The 18,608-nt window shown below is 51.4% G+C and overlaps 1 protein-coding gene across 2 annotated transcripts in view; it reads left to right on the top strand.

Moving 5' to 3' along the window:
* INTS3 (integrator complex subunit 3) overlaps nt 1-17,399 on the top strand; it is a 48,496-nt gene extending 31,097 nt beyond the window's left edge. The window contains exons 11-30 of one of the 2 annotated variants that reach the window (XM_007977044.3): nt 1,689-1,776; nt 2,470-2,549; nt 2,983-3,074; nt 3,726-3,832; nt 4,889-5,008; nt 5,394-5,523; nt 5,989-6,043; nt 6,601-6,704; nt 7,169-7,213; nt 7,422-7,541; nt 10,724-10,877; nt 12,289-12,357; nt 13,153-13,228; nt 13,519-13,632; nt 14,003-14,051; nt 15,133-15,300; nt 15,654-15,754; nt 15,953-16,025; nt 16,236-16,392; nt 16,504-17,399. In XM_007977044.3, the coding sequence (XP_007975235.3) occupies nt 1,689-1,776; nt 2,470-2,549; nt 2,983-3,074; nt 3,726-3,832; nt 4,889-5,008; nt 5,394-5,523; nt 5,989-6,043; nt 6,601-6,704; nt 7,169-7,213; nt 7,422-7,541; nt 10,724-10,877; nt 12,289-12,357; nt 13,153-13,228; nt 13,519-13,632; nt 14,003-14,051; nt 15,133-15,300; nt 15,654-15,754; nt 15,953-16,025; nt 16,236-16,392; nt 16,504-16,581 (1,980 nt within the window). In that variant the 3' untranslated portion in view covers nt 16,582-17,399. Of the gene's footprint in view, nt 1-1,688; nt 1,777-2,469; nt 2,550-2,982; nt 3,075-3,725; nt 3,833-4,888; nt 5,009-5,393; nt 5,524-5,988; nt 6,044-6,600; nt 6,705-7,168; nt 7,214-7,421; nt 7,542-10,723; nt 10,878-12,288; nt 12,358-13,152; nt 13,229-13,518; nt 13,633-14,002; nt 14,052-15,132; nt 15,301-15,653; nt 16,026-16,235; nt 16,393-16,503 lie in introns of both variants that reach the window. The other variant, XM_037997916.2, reaches the window with a different exon arrangement.
* The last annotated feature ends 1,209 nt before the right edge of the window (nt 17,400-18,608 follow it).

The following is an 18,608-nucleotide window of genomic DNA, read 5'->3' as shown; positions in this document are numbered from 1 at the left end:
TTTTCCCATATTTCCATTCTTCTTCCTGACTCCAGGGCCACTTGACCCCTAAGGGCCCTTCTTTCACTCTGGTCCCCCAGAGTATCTCAGCCTTCTGCCCCACTTCCCTTTGTGTCTCTAGAAATTTACTTACACTCATTATTTTCCATCTGGGTTTGAGATTGAACAGGTTCATCTCCCTCATTACTGCCAACCCCCAAAAGCCTGGGTTTCTGGAGCATCCCTGCCTTTTTCATTTTTGCTTCCAGAAACCATATACAGCTATTCCTCTTAACTGTTTCTTTCTCAGATTCAGAGCTTGCATTCTTTAGACCCTCACCGCCATGCCTTTTTGGCTTCAGCTTTGTCTACTTCCCTTCTGTAAATGCAGCAAGTCTGCAGTGGAGGCATTTCCTTCCAAGTGTTTTCCTCTCTGTGCCTAGGGTGGGAAACTATCCATTCTCTGGCATCTGGCTGCTCCCTGACCTCTTCCAACAGGGCTCCTCCTCCCCCGTTTGACTGGGTCCTTGGAATGTGCTGATTCAGATATGACAACAGGCTCTTCCTGGAGAGGTGGGGGTCTCTTCTTCAGGAATGTGCCTGGAGAGCCCAGCAAGGGCAGGCAAGGGGTGCTAGTCTGACTGTTGCCTCAGCTCAGGGGTGATGAGTGAACTTCTGAGTCCAAGCATTCTCCCTTACGGAAATCAGAGATACGAACTGCTGGCTTTATTAAGAACCCAGGCCTGCTGAGCACGGTGGCTCACGCCTGTAATCCCAGCACTTTGGGAGGTTGAGGCAGGCAGATTGTTGAGTTCAGGAGTTTGAGACCAGCCTGGGCAACATGGCAAGACCCCCGTGTCTACAAAAAAATACAAAAATTAGCCAGGTATGGTGGTGTGCGCCTGTAGTCCCAGGCTGAGGTGAAAGGACCGCTTGAACCTGGGAGGTGGAGGTTGCAGTGAGCTGAGATCCTGCCACTGCACTCCAGCCTGGGTGACAGAGTCAGACCCTATCTCAACAACAAAAAGAAAAGAACCCAGGCCTGGCCAGGCATGGTGACTCATGCCTGTAATCCCAACACTTTGGGAGGCTGAGGCGGGAGGATCACTTGAGCCTAGGAGTTCAAGACCAGCCTGGGCAACATGGCAAAACCCATCTCCACCAAAACAAAACAAAAAGCCAGGCATGGTGGTGTGCTCCTGTAGTCCCAGATACCCGGGAGGCTGAGGTTGGGAGGATCACCCGAGCCTAACAGGTCAAGGCTGCAGTGAGCCGTGATCATGCCACTGTGATCCAGCCTGGGTGACATGGCAGGACCCTCATCTCTACAAAAAAATACAAAAATGAGCCAGGTGAGGTGGTGCGTGCCTATAGTCCCAGGCTGAGGTGAGGATCTCTTGAGCCTGGGCGGTGGAGGTTGCAGTGAGCTGAGATCGTGCCACTGCACTACAGCCTGGGCAACAGAGCAAGACCTTGTCTGGAAAAAAAAAGGTTGGGGGGTACCTGGCCCAATCCCTGTCCTCTTGGTTAAGACCACAGAGTATTCACCCGTACACAACACAAGGGGGGTGAGCATTCCACCTGTTTCACTAGGAACTGAATTTCATAGATGGAACAGCCAAGTGGGCCTTGGAATCTGTCTTGGGACTCTGAAATGGAGGGAGGTGATTGATGAAACTAGCCTTCTGTTTCTCTCCTCTCTTTTCCAGTCAAATGTCGCTGCCTCCAATGCCAAACTGGCTTTGTTTTACGACTGGCTGTTCTTTAGTCCAGACAAGGATAGCATTATGAACATAGGTATGTGACCAAGACCAGGCGGCTCCACTTCCCCACCACCCTAAGCCCCACTGCCTTGTCTTAGTGATAGCAGTCATAAATCTCAGGGCACCATGGAGTAGAGGCAGCTTATCTGGGAGCAGCTCTGTTGTTCTTCATCAGTTTTCCCTTGACCTAGAAAGAGAATTGCTTTGATAAGGCTAAGCCATCACCGTACCTCCTCCCCGCAGCCTGATGCATGGTCTTCAGGAGGGGAGGGCCTGGGCAAAGGAAAAGGCTGTACCATGTCCTGCTTTTCCTCTCCTATTACTTCCCTTCTCCAAGCTGAATGCTGGGAACAAGAAGGGAAATGAGGACTACAAGCTGTTTTGGGGCTGTCAGCTCTTGGGTCTGCTCAGTGGGAATCGGGGGAATAGACATAGCACTTCCCAGAGTCATTCATGTATATTGACATGCCATTTTATGGAGACAGAAACAGGCTGACTTTAGCCTGGCGTGGTGGCGCGCACCTGTAATTCCAGCTGCTGGGGAGGTTGAGGCACGAGATTCGCTTGAACCTGGGAGGTGGAGGCTTCAGTGAGCCAAGATTGTACCACTGCACTCCAGCCTGGGTGACAGAGCAAGACTCTGTCTCAAAAAAATAAATAAATAAAAGAAAGAAAGAAAAAAAGAGACTGACTGATGTGAGTGGCTCTTTAATTTCACATCCTCCAGAACCAGCCATCCTGGTTATGCACCACTCCATGAAGCCCCACCCAGCCATCACTGCCACACTCTTGGACTTCATGTGCCGCGTAAGTGTTAGAGCTCTCTTTTCTCCCCATGCCTGGATGAGCAGAATTAAGTGTATCTCCCCGATCTCCCAGTGCATGCGTCTTCTCAGTATGCCTTGACTGAGAGCAGAAGTGGTCATAGGTCCTATCCCCCAAGTTAATAAATGCTTCCCTTCCATATTCCACTGTCTGCAGTTGCTTCTTCCATTTTCTGTGGGGTTGCTCAATCACAGGGATGGTGACTTAAGGTAGAATCTAGTTTCCTTGGGGAGCAGCCAGGTCCAGTAAGAGTTTCTCATTGAGTGGCCTGGAATGGTCAGGAAGTCCAGTTCTCTCTGCAGCCATACTCCCCAGTGTCTCCTGATCAAAACCAAAGCAGCTTTTCAGATCTAATTCAGCAGAACTCTCTGGATGGAGTCCTGTGCTCATTTTTCCCCTCCTTCTTCCCTTCCAGATCATTCCCAACTTCTATCCACCATTGGAAGGCCACGTGCGGCAGGGTGTCTTTTCCTCTCTCAACCACATTGTGGAGAAACGAGTCTTGGCGTAAGGAATTTGGTGGGGGAAGGAGGTTGTTTTCCCATTTTTTCATCAGGTCCAGGCATATCCAAATGTTGCCATAGCACTGCTGGCCCTTTTCTCTCACAGGTGTAAAAAGTATTGGCTCTACCTCAGACTGCTGGGCATATGTCTTCCTGGCTCTTAGAGGAATTTCTCTGCTGCCATCGTATTACAAAGGAATTCAAATGCCTTCATCTTCCCTGTTGACCCCCTTCAGGGATCTGAGTGTGGTCCAGTTATAATGATTGGGCTTAGACCTATCTCAGCTCCATGTTGAGTTAGCAATGAGAAGCTCTGGCCGGACACAGTGACTCACGCCTGTAATCCCAGTAGTTGGGGAGGCCAAGGCAGGCAGATCACCTGAGGTTAGGAATTTGAGACCTGCCTGGCCAACATGGTGAAACCCCGTGTCTACTAAAAATACAAAAATTAGCCAGGTGTGATGGCGCACACCTGTAATCCCAGCTACTTGGGAGGCTGAGGCACAAGAATTGCTTGAACCCGGGAGGTGGAGGTTGCAGTGAGCCGAGATGGTGCCACTGTGCTCCAGCCTAGGTGACAAGAGTGACACTCTGTCTCAAAAAAAAAAAAAAGAGAGAAGCTCTGATATTGACCTTCATCATGTTCCCCATTTAGACACCTGGCTCCCCTGTTTGACAACCCTAAGTTGGATAAGGAGCTGCGGGCAATGCTGAGGGAGAAGTTTCCTGAGTTCTGCAGCTCACCCTCCCCACCTGTGGAAGGTATGAGGTCCTCCCATTCCATCACCTGTGTCAAAAGAGGGGCAAGACAAGGCTTTCAGGCCAGAGCCCTTTTCAGGATGTTCACAGTTTTCCACTTCCGTGACGCTGTCCATCACAGTTTTTCCTTCTTCAGTTTATCTTTTTTATTCATTTTTGTGTTGTCTGTCTTGATTCTCTTGCTTCATCTAATCTTGTTTGACGTGCTCATCTTTCTTGCTCTCTTAACTCTTGTTTTTTCTCCTAGTAACTCCTGCTCAGTAGTTAGAAGGCTTTCATGTAATATTTACAATATTTATCTCACTTTAACTTGCCCATTTCTTCTCTCTTCCCAGCTCTAGGTCCTGGCCTCTGATGACAGTGTGTCATGTTGGGCCTCAAACCTTGCTCAGAATTCAACTGCCATCTCCTTACCACACATACACACTTTGTTTTGGGATAAGGGTCTAAGCCAAGTAGTATCTTCCAACTTGGTTTTAAATTAAAGAGCACTTGGAGGCTAAGCGTGGTGGCTTATGCCTCTAATCCCAGTACTTTGGGAGGCCGAGGCGGGCGGATCACTTGAGGTCAGGAATTCAAGACCAACCTAGCCAACATCATGAAACTCCGTCTCTATTAAAATACAAAAAAAATTTGTATTTGGCGGGCACGTGTAGTCCCAGCTACTCAGAAGGCTGAGGCATGAGAATTGTGTGAACCTGGGAGGCGGAGGTTGCAGTGAGCCGAGATGGCGCCACTGCACTCTAGCCCAGGCGACAAGAGTGAGACTAGCACTTGGGACTGTCCCTGGTCTTACTCTAATTACCAATCCTAACAAGCTGAGCATAGAGGAGTCATGTCCTGTGTTGCTCTTATTCCTGGCAACATCCCTCTGCAGGTCATGGAGGGTTATGAGGACAAGAGGTTTGTCAAGAGGTTTGTCCTTCCAGGGTCAGAATTCCATTTAGATCATAAACACCTTATTCTCTCACTTGCCCTCCATTCTCCCTTCCTAGAAGCATGAGGCATGTTAGAGGACCCAGGAGGCCATCATATGCCTTATCTTTTTTTACTCCCAAGTCAAAATTGAGGAGCCAGTTTCCATGGAGATGGACAACCATATGTCGGATAAGGATGAGAGTTGCTATGACAATGCAGAGGCAGCCTTCAGTGACGACGAAGAGGATCTCAACAGCAAAGGTGAGGGTATCAGCAAGGGCTAGTTCAGGGTTATGCCAGCCCTGAGAGGACCAGTTCCCAGAAGCAGCCTCTCTGCACTCTTCCTGTCACCCTTATTCCTGTGAGTTAAAGTTTTGTTCACAGGGTGTCTGGATGAGACTCCAGAGTGCAGAGCCCTGCACTTAACACTCAAGGCAGGAAGGAAAAAAGAAGTGGTTCCTGCCCTTGTTTGCTTGTAAGAGCTAGCACATGTGCACATTCAGGGAGATGCTTCAGGCACTCACACAGCATTGAGGAAACAGATGCACACTTAGGGCATGTGAGGAAGGGGATAAGTAGTTGAGGGGACTGTCTCTGTTGCTGGCATCTGGGCAAACTGACTTCTTTCCCAAATCACTCCCTTTAGGAAAGAAGAGAGAGTTTCGCTTCCACCCTATCAAGGAGACAGTTGTGGAGGAGCCAGTTGATATCACCCCTTACCTTGACCAGTTGGATGAGTCCCTGAGGGACAAAGTACTCCAGCTACAGAAGGGGAGGTGGGTACAGACCCTGTTCTCAACCTCAAGAGGTCCAGCCCCAGGCTCTCCACCTGGTGCTTAATGGGTATAGCAGGAGATGGGGGTTGGAGGCAAACATGATAGGAGTGTGTGGAGAGGCAGCTGAAGCTTCATGAGGGAGTTCTTCTGCAGTTTACGTTGGGAGTACAAGCTGGGAGTAGGGCAGCCTCGTTCCCTAACACCTTGAGTTCCCACTGCAGATTCTTGGGAGAAGAGCCTCTGAGAACCAAAGCAGGGTTGGTGGGGATTTTCCTTTTCTTTAGGCCTCTGCCCAGAGAGCACCAGTTCTGCCCTAAAGCCTTCCCATCCAAGCTGGGATTTTACACAGAGCTCCTTTGTTTTGTCTCTGTGCATGTGAGTGTGCTTGTGCACTGTTCTGGGTGTGTGTCCTGCCCTCTGCTATCATTTATGTCCCTGGGATTTCCTCTCATTTCTGTCCTGCAGTGATACGGAGGCCCAGTGTGAGGTCATGCAGGAAATTGTGGACCAGGTCCTGGAGGTGAGGAGGAACCCAACCCCTTAGGGAGGAAGCAGCCTAGCCTGCTTAGCTTACACGTCTCCCAGGGAAGCCAACTCACTTTTTCCCTCCCCTAGATGAGTCCCTCTTTTTTTTTTTTTTTTTTTTTTTTCTGAGACGGAGTCTCGCTCTGTCACCCAGGCTGGAGTGCAGTGGCCAGATCTCAGCTCACTGCAAGCTCCGCCTCCCCGGTTCACGCCATTCTCCTGCCTCAGCCTCCCGAGTAGCTGGGACTACAGGCGCCCGCCACCTCGCCCGGCTAGTTTTTTTTTTTTTTGTATTTTTAGTAGAGACGGGGTTTCACCGTGTCAGCCAGGATGGTGTCGAGCTCCTGACCTTGTGATCCGCCCGTCTCAGCCTCCCAAAGTGCTGGGATTACAGGCTTGAGCCACCGCGCCCGGCGATGAGTCCCTCTTATAGTGGGGAGGGGAGCTTGCTGATCCTGGAGGTGGAAGCAGATGAGTTCCAAGACTGGGATAGTGGGGGCAGCAGGGCGTGGGTGTAGGTAGTGATTCTCTCTCCCTTGTCTCATCACTCAGGAAGACTTTGACTCGGAGCAGCTGTCTGTCCTTGCTTCCTGCCTACAGGAGCTCTTCAAGGCCCACTTTCGAGGGGAGGTCTTGCCCGAGGAGATTACTGAGGAGTAAGGCTCATCTTCCCTCACTCCTGAGCCTCAGGAGTCTGAGTCCAAGAGACCCCTTACTGTAGACTGGAGAAAAATCTGTTCACTTGGTGTTTTTATTCTCACATGTACCAACTCATTTAAACAAGGGCTTATTTTTACCTGCTGAACACCGTGTGTACTGGGGAGGTGGACTAACATCCCCTCCTCATGCTTCCAGCCCTTGCTGCTGGGCCAAGTAACTCTAATCTGCTGAATCAGGTGTGATTGGACACTGGCCTGGAGCCTGTCTCTGAAGGGCGAGAGCGTGGTCCCATGTTAGGAACCTGTTTTCTCTGTTACCAAGCCTACAGAGCAGCAGGAAGTTTGCCTTTTGGGTAGGGAAGGAGCAGGCTGGCATCTAGCCTCCAGCTGGTCCTCCATATCTGCCCATAGCCCACCTCACCCCCTCACATGGACTCTCAAATATAACCCTCTTCTTGTAGGTCCCTAGAGGAGTCTGTAGGAAAGCCTCTGTACCTAATATTTAGGTAAGTATGCAGGTATAGGAGATACTGTTCTGCCCTCCGTCCTCCCTGACAGCACACACATGTGCTCCTGTCCTGGGGTAATGGGATTTCCTTTCCAGGGAGGAGGACATATGCTGTGGGCACAGACAGCCCATGCCACCTGAGAAACTCCACGGGAGAGTCTCCCCTGGGTAAAGCTCTGTTCCTCTCCTCCCATGCCCTACTCCAGGAACCTATGTCAGATGCAGGAAGACAACAGCAGCTTCTCTCTGCTTCTAGACCTTCTCTCTGAGCTGTATCAGAAGCAGCCCAAGATTGGCTACCACCTGCTCTACTACCTGAGGGCCAGGTGGGTATGGTCCCCATGTTTCAAATGGTGTCAGGACACATCCTGAAGAGCCTCTCTTCCGCCCACTGGCTCCCCCACCCTGGACTGTCATCACCAGGGCCTTGTGGGTTTGTTTGGTTGGATTGGTTTGTTTTTAATAGACAGCATCTCACTCTGTCACCTGATCATAGCTCACTGCAGCTTCAAACTCCTGGGCTCAAGCCATCCTCCCACTTCCGCATCCTTAGTAGCTGGGACTACACAGCCTTGCACTACCATGCCTGGCTAATTTTTTAAAATTTTTTTGTAGAGACAGGGTCTCACTTTGTTGCCCAGGATGGTCTCAAACTCCTGGGCTCGAGTGATCCTCCTGCTTCAGCCTCCTGAGGAGCTGGGATTACATCCAGGCATGCGCCACCATGCCCAGTTATTGGTTTTGGGTTTTTTTTTTCCCCCTCTCAGTAAGGCTTGTGTGCTCCTAAGGCTTTTTTTTTTAAGCTTAAATTTTTATTTATTTATTTTTTGAGACAGGGTCTCACTCAGTCACCCAGGCTGGCGTGCGATCTCAGTTCACTACAACTTCTGCTTCCCAGGCTCAAGTGATTCTCCTGCCTCAGCCTCCTGAATAGCTGGGACTACAGGCGTAAGCCACCAACCCTTGGCTGAGTTTTGTATTTTTGTACAGATATGGTTTTGCCTGTTGCCCAGGCTGGTCCTTAAACTCTTGGGCTCAAGTGATTTGCCTACCTTGGCCTCTCAGAGTGCTGGGATTACAGTCATGAGCCACTCCGCCCAGCCTTAAGGTTTTTTTTTTTTTAATAGCTTTTTTGAGATATAATTCAAAAACCATAAAATTTGAAAATTTAAAATTTATTTTCAAGTGTACAATTCAATTTTTTTTTTTTTTTTTTTGAGACAGAGTTTCGCTCTTGTCTCCCAGGCTGGAGTGCCGTGGCACAACCTTGGCTCATTGCAATCTCCTCTTCCTGGGTTTAAGCAATTCTCCTGCCTCAGCCTCCCAAGTAGCGGGGACTACAGGCATGAACCATCATACCTGGCTAATTTTTTTTTTTTTTTTGTATTTAGTAGAGACTGGGTTTTACCATGTTGGTCAGGCTCCTGACCTCAGGTGATCCACCCGCCTTGGCCTCCCAAGGTGCTGGGATTGCAGGTGTGAGCCACTGTGCCCGGCCTCAATAATTTTTTAGTATATTCACAAAGTTATACAACTATCACTACTATCTAATTTAGAAAGAACATTTTTATCACCCCAAAAAGAAACCTCATACCCATTAGCAATCACTTTGCCATTCTGCCCTTCACCCAGCTCCTGGCAACCACTGATCTGCTTTCTGCCTCTATAGATTATTTTGGACATTTCAGATAAATGGAATCATACAGTATGTGATCTTTTGTGACTTGCTTTGGTTTTTTTTTTGTTTTGTTTTGTTTTTTTGAGATGGAATCTCACTCTGTCGCCCAGGCTGGAGTGCAGTGGCGCAATCTCGGCTCACTGCAAGCTCCGCCTCCTGGGTTCACGCCATTCTCCTGCCTCAGCCTCCGAAGTAGCTGGGACTACGGGCGCCCGCCACCACGCCTGGCTAGTTTTTTTTTTTTTTTTTTTTTTGTATTTTTAGTAGAGACGGGGTTTCACCATGTTAGCCAGGATGGTCTCGATCTCCTGACCTCATTATCTGGCCACCTCAGCCTCCCAAAGTGCTGGGATTATAGGCGTGAGCCACCGCGCCTGGCTGGTGACTTGCTTTTTTCACCTAGTATAATGTTTTCTAGGTTCATCTATATTGTAACATGTATCGTTTCTTCATTCCTTTTTTGTTTGTTTGTTTGTTTTGAGATGGATTCTTGCTCTGTCACCCAGGCTGGAGTGCAGTGGTACGATCACAGCTCACTGCAACCTCTGCCTCCTGGGTTCAAGCAATTCTCCTGCCTCAGCCTCCCTAGTAGCTGGGACTACAGGTACACGCCACCACATCCAGTTAATTTTTGTATTTTTTGTAGAAATGGGGTTTCACTGTGTTGGCCAGGCTGGTTTCGAACTCCTGACCTCAGGTGATCCGCCCACCTTGGCCTCTCAAAGTGCTGGGATTACAGGCATGAACCACCGGGCCCAGCCATTTGTATATTTTCTTTGGAGAAAAAAATTTTCCCATTTTTAATTGAGTTATTTGTCTTTTTATTATTGACATTTAAATTTTTGTTTTTGTTTTTGTTTTTGTTTTTTGAGGCAGAGTCTTGCTCTGTTGCTCAGACTGGAGTGCAGTGGCGTGAGCTCCACTCACTGCAACCTCCGCAGACTAGGTTGCAGTGATTCTCCTACCTCAGCCTCCCAAATAGCTGAGACTACAGGAGCGCACCACCACGCCCGGCTGGTTTCTTTGTGTGTGTTTTTATTAGAGACGGGGTTTCACCATGTTGGCCAGGCTGGTTGGCCAGGCTGGTCTTGAACTCCTGACCTCAGGTGATCCACCCTCCTCTGCCTCCCAAAGCACTGGGATTACAGGCATGAGCCACCATACCCGGCCAACTTTTAGGAATCTTTTTAAGATTTTGTTGCATACCAAAAGAGTTCTTTATATATTCTGGATACAAGTCTCAGACATGATGATTTGCAAGTATTTTTTCTTCCATTCTGTAAGTTTTAACTTTTTTGATAGCACTTTTGAACAAAAGTGCTAACTCTTTATGAAGTTAAATTTGTCTATTTTTTTCTTTTACCACTTGTGTTTTTGTTGTCATGAAGATTTACTCCTATTTCTCTTCTACAAATTGTGTGGCTTTAATTCTTACGTTTAGGCCTACAAGCCGTTTTGAGCTAAGTTTGTATATGCTGTGAGGTGCCATTGCCCTCATGGTTAGAGCCCAGAAAGCAGGAGAAAAAGCCTTCTCCAGCCTGACCTGAGCCCTCCCTCTTCTGTTCCTGACTCTCATCAGTCAGTAGCTTTACTCACTGACCATGGTTGGAGCCCTCTGAGTTCTGGGGAAGGATGGAGAGAAAGAGGAGTATCCTCTGGTTCCCATGAGTTATCAAGCCCCTGCGGGAGGCAGTTGGGAGGGACATGAGGCAGATCAGCACAGGGCATCTGGAGCCAGCGAAGCAGTTTTAGAGCGGGAGCCTGCTTCAGTGATGCTTGAAGGTGGGCACTGGGGTCACGCTACTGGCTCAGGCCCAGCTGGTCTTGCAGCAAAGCCGCCGCAGGGAAGATGAACCTGTACGAGTCATTTGCCCAGGCTACCCAGCTGGGCGATCTACACACCTGCCTGATGATGGACATGAAGGCCTGCCAGGAGGATGATGTGCGGCTCCTGTGCCACCTCACGCCCTCCATCTACACAGAGGTCAGTGCCTGCCTCCATATCTGTGCCAGGCGGCTCACAGGAACACACTTCAGTGAACACTCTGAGCACACACAACCCTGAACCCTCTTTTGTTCATCCTCACTAACCTAGGTGGGCCACTGCTTCCCACAATCACAGCTGTCCCCTCCTTCCACTTCTCTTTATTAGTGGTTGAAACATTTCTAGAACTCCCTGAATTCCTATACTTCAGTGTAACTGATGTGCTCTGGGGTCTGGGCCTATATACTTGGCTTCTCATATTGGGTCCCATCATCTGGACCTAGGACAGGTCCCACAAACCAGATCTATGTTCATATCAACATGGACAGATCCACATCAGCAGGCCCTCTTGTCCTCTGATGGCTCACCCTTGCTTGGATTCTCTCTGATAGTTCCTGATGACCGGGGCTTCTGTAGTGGAGACTCACTTTCATTTCCCCTGGTTCACTCACGCTCTAGGAACTGGGACAAAACAGGTATCAGCCCTTTCTCCTCTTGGTAGAAGTTCCCAGGAAGAGGGAAATGAGGATCCAGGGCATGACAGGAGGAACTGTGATCTCGGCCGAGTACTGGAGGGAGGAGGGGTGCAGATGCTGGACACAGGGTACTTCCCTCCCCCTGCTCCCCCTTCTCTAGATGGGGCCCTGCCTACCCCACATACCTCCAGACATAAACTCTTTTTTTTTTTTTTTTTTTTTGAGACGGAGTCTCGCTGTCTCCCAGGCTGGAGTGCAGTGGCCGGATCTCAGCTCACTGCAAGCTCCGCCTCCCGGGTTTATGCCATTCTCCTGCCTCAGCCTCCCGAGTAGCTGGGACTACAGGCACCCGCCACCTCGCCCGGCTAATTTTTTTTTTTTTGTATTTTTAGTAGAGACGGGGTTTCACCGTGTTCGCCAGGATGGTCTCGATCTCCTGACCTCGTGATCCGCCCGTCTCGGCCTCCCAAAGTGCTGGGATTACAGGCTTGAGCCACCGCGCCCGGCCCAGACATAAACTCTTTACACCACCTCTTTGGCCAAAGGTCAGCACAGGTTGGACTTCTTTGCTGCCAGGGATGCAAATATTTATTCTACCGCTGCTCCTACACAGAATCAGGCATCATGGCCAGTCCTCTCAGCTCTGGCTTTATCTCTAGTAGTTCCCCATCCCTTTCTGTACACACACTGTGGGAACTATCAGAGAAAACCCACACCCCTGATGGTGTGCACACGTAAATAACAGCACTTGGGGTCTTCAAGTTCTCGAAGTCTTCCAGCATCATAGCTGTTAGATCTCTGTTTAGCGGTTTATTTTAGGGCCTGTGTCTGGCTGACCCAGTCACACCTTGAGATGTAATAAGGAAGGAGAGTGGGTTATGGGATGAAAGCTGAGGAGCCCACCCAGGACTCTTCCCCTCTCTTTTTCCATTTAGTTTCCAGATGAAACCTTGAGGAGCGGAGAGCTGCTGAACATGATTGTGGCTGTTATTGACTCTGCACAGGTGAACATTGAGCTCTGACCTCCCCAGAAAGGTCTGGAGGCAGCATTAGGGGAATAGGGCCTCTGCTCTCCCTCCAGGCCTGCAGACAGGGAGCCCATGCTCCCTCCTGGCTACAGTGATGTGCACTTTCAGCCATGGGGCCTGGGAAGGAAAAGTGGAGCCCAAGCAAGGCAGGCTGAGGTTAGGCCAATCCTGCCTGGAGTTCCCCTTATTCTCCATATTGTTTGGGCACTCCTGTTCCACAGCAAAAGCTGAGGGGGTTGTGGTTTTAGCTCTCAACTGGCCTTTCCTTTGACTCGGAATGAAAATGGTCAGACCATTTCTATTTGACCTTTTCACCATGCGTAGGTCCCCAAGAGGCTGTAGCTTTGCTCGGGTCCTTCTCAGGCCTGTACTGGGATCCCATTTCTCCTCCTCTCCACTTAGTTCCCATTTATAAAAGAGGAAGCTTAGCACCCAAGAATCCTCCTTCTTTTGTCTTTACCCTGCCCAACCTACATCTAGAGCCCAGCCTCTCAGGGTCCTTTCCTTCTCAGGTTCAGACCAAGGCTGTAACTACTTTTGCCCAAAATAGTCCTAAGATTCCTACTCAGGCCTGTGGCTACTTTATCAGCCCCTTCATCCTTCAGAGACGGCAGCATTCATTGTGTGCCATCTCCTTCCCATTCCTTTAAACTGGGCCTTCACTTCTTCTAATTTTTTTTCCCCTTATGAGCCCTCCTGCGTCCCCCTCCATATAGCTTCCTGGCCCCTTTCAGAGCTGATGGGTTCTGCCTCCTTCCTCCACCTCCTTAGCTCCAGGAGCTGGTCTGCCACGTGATGATGGGTAACCTGGTTATGTTTCGAAAAGACTCAGTTCTCAACATACTCAGTAAGTGATCAAACCTTTAGGTACCTGGGAGAGGAGAGGAGGGCAGGGTGTCAGTCCTGTGTATTTTACACTATCTGGAAAGCTGGTTCTGGGGCTGGGAAGTTAAGGGGACAGAACTGTACTCCACCCTGGTGTGGTCTGGGGCAGTGTCTTTCTGGATCTGTCCTACCTCTGTAACATCCCTGCTTGGAGTGCTGGTTGGTAGTCAGTGGATTAGGGGCGTGTGTGTGTGTGTGTGTGTGTGTGTGTGTGTGTGTTCTTGAGAGAGAGGTTTCTTTTGTCTCTTCCAGTTCAGAGCCTAGACTGGGAGACCTTTGAGCAGTATTGTGCCTGGCAGCTCTTTCTGGCCCACAATATTCCCTTGGAGACCATAATCCCCATCCTGCAGCACCTCAAATACAAGGGTGAGTAGGTTTGTGGGTAGGGAGCACATCAGACATGACACTTCCTATACAGCTAGGGCAAGACTGAGGCTTAGGCTTCTAGGATAAGCCCAGATCCATTGTCCCCCTTCCCACCAAAGTGCACAAGGGCAGGCTCCCTGTCAGCCACTTTTGTTCTTTAGATGAGTCCTGTGGGTCCACCATGAGCCAGGCTCTGGGCTGGGGCTCAGGCGGCTCAGGGACTGATAGGAGTGGGGTAGGGGATTCTTCCTGGCTCCTCATCAAAGACTATCCTTATTCCCTCCAGTGGCTGTTGGGGGATGAGAGAGGTCCCCAGATTCCATCCTGGAATCATACCTTCCCCTGAACAGCCTCTGCCCTTCCCTCACAGAGCACCCAGAGGCCCTGTCCTGCCTACTGCTTCAACTCCGAAGAGAAAAGTGAGTTCCACTTCTGGGCTCTTTAGCCCTCAGTTTTAACATCCCAAGAGCTGCCGTGGTGTAAAGGGCTTCTGTCCTGCTCCTTATTGCCATATTTTTTCCTGTCGTTAACATCTGCTTATTCTGCCCTTCCCCCAACGTGACTTACAAATGAGCAGCTCCCCTGGGATCTGGGCTTCCTCTCGACTTTACCCCCCTGCCCACCAGGAGCTGCCCTCGGAGGTGGGGAGGTGGGGACCGGACATCCCTGTTTCCTGCTGCCACAGCAGTTCTAATCCCTGGTGGCTCCTGCTCCCCGCCCCCACCCCGCCCCCGCCACCCCACCCCCGCCCCCGCCACCCCATGCTCCTGCGGCCACTGCACAGCTAATCCAAGAGGAGGGAGGGTCAGGGTAGAGGGGTCACGCACCATCCTCTCCCTCACCCTGTGCAGAGCAGAGCCAGCTGGACCCATTGTGCCTTGACAGGGTGGGGCAGAGAGGGAGAGGGTGGCAGCCCCCTCTTCCCACAAAGCCGCTTTAGCAACATCCCCCGATAAATGGGGCAGCAGCTGTGTATCTTATCCTTCCTACCTTTCTGCCTTCCTTCCACCCTTTCTGCTCCCTTGCCTGAGAGACTAGAAATGGTACAGAGTATCCTAGAGGAAGAGGGAAGCTTGGAGGCTGTGTGGGGCTGTGGCTTCACAACCCTCTCCTGCCCTCTTCCTCCAGCTGGAAGCCAGGTTGGCCCACAGCTCTAGCAGGGTAGGGGTAGGGGAGCATCTGCATGTCACATGCTTGTGCTTCTGCCTCCCAGGCCCACTCCCTGACTGTTCTAGGGGAGGAAGAGGAGAACTGAGGGTTCTCCTTCCCAACACACACACGCACACACCTTCTACTACAGCAAGTGAAGAATCTCACTTCTCCTCTCCTGGCTTCCACAGAGGATGAAACCAGGCATTCCTTGACCTAAGGAGAAGAGGGAGAGGGATGTGAGAGTAGTGGGTGGGTAGGGAGGCCGGGGTTTGGGAAATCAGTGGGAGAGACCCAGCATGCCCTCTGGCCACTGTGCAAGCAGCACCCAGTGCCCCCTTTCTCCCCCAGGCCCAGTGAGGAGATGGTAAAGATGGTGCTGAGCCGGCCCTGCCATCCTGACGACCAGTTCACCACCAGCATCCTGCGGCACTGGTGCATGAAACATGACGAGCTGCTGGCCGAGCACATCAAGTCCCTGCTCATCAAGAACAACAGCCTGCCTCGCAAGAGACAGAGGTGGGACACGGTCCCTGTCTACCCTCCAGGCCATGGCGGTCTGCAGTGACTGCTGCCCGGTGGTGATGGGGGCTGGTGCTGTCCCAGCCTGGTTTGTGGGCGACATCTAGTGGTCCGAAGCCACATGGCATGCGAGACCACTGTGGCCCCTTCTCCCCATCTTCCAGTGCCCCTGTGGCCAGGATCCCCTGCTCTAGGCACACCTTTCTCACCTGACCCCAGCCCTTCCAGCCTGCCTGTCCTGCTCCCCATGTAGGCTGCCTCTGTCTTAAGGGGGCCCTGGCGGGTGGAGGGTGTCTTGCACTCTGGAACCCTCCCACACTCAGACTCTGGCTCTGGTGATTCCTGCACAGCCTGAGGAGCTCTAGCAGCAAGCTGGCCCAGCTGACTCTGGAGCAGATCCTGGAGCACTTGGACAACCTGCGGCTCAACCTGACCAACACCAAGCAGAACTGTATGCCTTCCACCCTCGGCGTCCAGTGTAGACGGTGCTGCCCTGGCCCAGACTATGCCTGGAGCCAGGCTGGGGGCAGGGGCAGGACACTCGGGGCCACAGCCCACACTGGGGATAAAACAACCTTTGGGTGCTGTTTAATAAGCTCCCAGACATCTGATTGTTTTTCCTTCCCTGCTCTCCCTTTTCTTCCTCTAGTTTTTAGCCAGACCCCAATTCTCCAGGCGCTGCAGCATGTCCAGGCGAGCTGTGACGAAGCCCACAAGATGAAGTGAGGCTCCTGCCACTTTGGGCCTTGGAAAGTAGTAGGGGAAAAGCCTAAGGGAGAGGAAGCCTGCTAGGGACATAAACGTAATGGCCAGCAAGACCTTAGGGTCCAGGGTTGAAGAAAAAGAGGCCTAGGCCTGGGGGCAGAGAAGAGGATGGGAGGTGCCGTAGGAGCAGTAGGCTCCCACTCAGAGCTCCTGCTCCTTTTCCTTAGGTTCAGTGATCTCTTCTCCCTGGCGGAGGAATATGAGGACTCTTCCACCAAGCCACCCAAGAGCCGGCGAAAAGCAGCTCTGTCCAGCCCTCGAAGTCGTAAGAATGCCACACAGCCCCCCAATGCTGAAGAAGAGTCGGGCTCCAGCAGTGCTTCGGTGAGAGCCCAGCCAGTGCACAGGGGGAAAAGGAGCACTGGGTGCAGGTGGAGTCAGCACCAGCAGCTGCCCAGGCTGGTAACTTCCCATTTCCCCTCCCATCTCTTCCAGGAGGAGGAAGACACGAAACCGAAGCCTACCAAGCGGAAACGAAAAGGGTCCTCTGCAGTGGGCTCTGACAGTGACTGAGGCCCTGCATTCCCCATCCCAACCCCAGCTGGATTGCTTTCTCCTCCTTGGTGATTCAAAGGTTAATAGAGGCTGGGGAGATTGCAAGGGAAACACCCTTGCCGCATCCCCAAGCTTCCCCGGTGGAAGGAGGAGCTTTCTCCTCTGGCTGAGTTTGAGAAGCTGCCATGCAGCCCCTAGCCCCTTCCCTCCTGGGGCCTCCAGCCCCTCACACTGCTGTTCCCAGTGATATTTGGAATCTGACTGAAGCCAGAGGCTCTGTAAAATCAGGCCATAGTGGAAGTCCTCAGCCCCCAGGCCCCTTCCCCAGTCTCCTCCCCGTCTCCCAAGGAGCCATTGCAACAAAGAAGGGAAATGACAAAGGGGCAGCTGGCCAGAGAAGCTGGGATAAGAGCAGAGACTCAGTGTGTGGGTGTCCCTTCCCGCTTCCCCCTTCGGGTCTTGGTTTGTTTTGAAGGGGTGTTTTATAGTCACTATCCACATGCCAGTGTGAAATGGGCATCTGTGACGTGGTCAGGGTGTCCATTCCTAATCATGGGGCAGACGCCGCAAGCATTCAGAAAGGAGTCTGAAAGGGTGGCCACAGCCCCATGTGGTGTGCCCTGGAGGCTTAGGTTGGCCTGAAGTTGGCACCTCAAGCTACACCAGAGTCCAGGGAGTCCCAGAGGCAAGTTTCACAGAACTGTCAAATGATCCCATTTCCTTGAATCTGGGTTTTTTGGGTTTTTTTGTTTGTTTGTTTGTTTTGGGTTTTTTTGGCAGAGATAATCGTGTCTTAAAAGTTGTTTTTAAATGACAATAAAACAAGCCAGAATGTCTTTTGTGCTGGAGTGTCTGCTGGCGTTTGCCCCGTGCGTGTATAGCTTTGTCTTGATTTGATTGGCATCGCTACTTGTAACCTCAGAACAACCCCCTTTCCCTTCTTGTTCTGCCCCCACTTTTGTCTAGAGCAGAAGGGACTTGGCTTTGGCCCCTACCCATCCTTCCTGCTACCACTGGAGGTGGGAGCCAGGCGCTGACCTATCTATGCAGAACCATCCCCTGTAGGATGAGGCCTGTCCTTTCTCATTTCTCAAGAAATGAGGCTTCCAAAAGGTCTGTCATTCTCCAGTTGAAGTCTGTGTGCCTACCAACAACTGCCGGAGGACTCCCTGCTTGACGGGAGGGATACTCCAGCCTGGTCTCCAGGGACAACTGTATCTGGAGATGAAGTTCGGATACCAGGGAGGGATAGAGATGCTCTTCCTTCCACAGTCTGTCCACTTTGCTGGGCCATGTGAACCAGCAGAGGAGAGTTCTTTGGCTATGCTATTGTTCCCCCGCTGTCCAGGGAGAATGGAGGCGGACTGAGGAGTGAAGTTTGGGTGAACTGCACAGAGCTGCTCCTCTTCACCCTGAAAATTTGTCTTTTTACAGAATCCAGGTTCTCCCCTCTCTCATCACTGCTGTTCCTTCCTTTGAAAGTCTAAACCACCAGAGGCCTTTTTCCTTCCTCTCTCCTTCCCCAGTTTCCTCTGCCCCAATTAAAACCAGAATGGAGAGCATTTGCTGACTGGCCCCAATTATTGTACCCTTGCCCAAAGGGAGGGGCCTCTGTCGTGGCCCCTCAGAAATCTGGCAGTCTGGGTTTCCACCTTTCCCCTATTTTAAGTCTCAGCCCCCACCCATCCCCTGGGGTTGCGGCTGGTAGGAGGGGATGGGCCTGCCTATCCTGCTGGGACTTGCAGAACCAAATGGGCCAGGGGCCAAGTTCTTCATTCTTTTGGGAGAGAGCAATGGTACCTTCCCTTCACGGGAAAATGAGAAACATTGAGGGGAAGATGGACTGCGATCCAAAAGCCCTGGCTGTCAGGCCTGGACTGTAGAGCTTAGCCAGATGCCTAAACCGCCCAAGCCGAGAAAGAATTTAGAAGACAGACATAACCCTGGGATTGAGGGAAGGCGCGAGCACCGCCCCGGACCTGGTAGGGTGCGAGGCGCGAGCAGTCCGGGAGGGAGCGCGCCTAGGGCGGAGCGTAGGCTGTGGG

The sequence above is a fragment of the Chlorocebus sabaeus genome, chromosome 20, assembly GCF_047675955.1.
Source record: "Chlorocebus sabaeus isolate Y175 chromosome 20, mChlSab1.0.hap1, whole genome shotgun sequence".
Taxonomy (NCBI): domain Eukaryota; kingdom Metazoa; phylum Chordata; class Mammalia; order Primates; family Cercopithecidae; genus Chlorocebus; species Chlorocebus sabaeus.
This window is presented reverse-complemented; position numbering and strand designations above follow the sequence as displayed.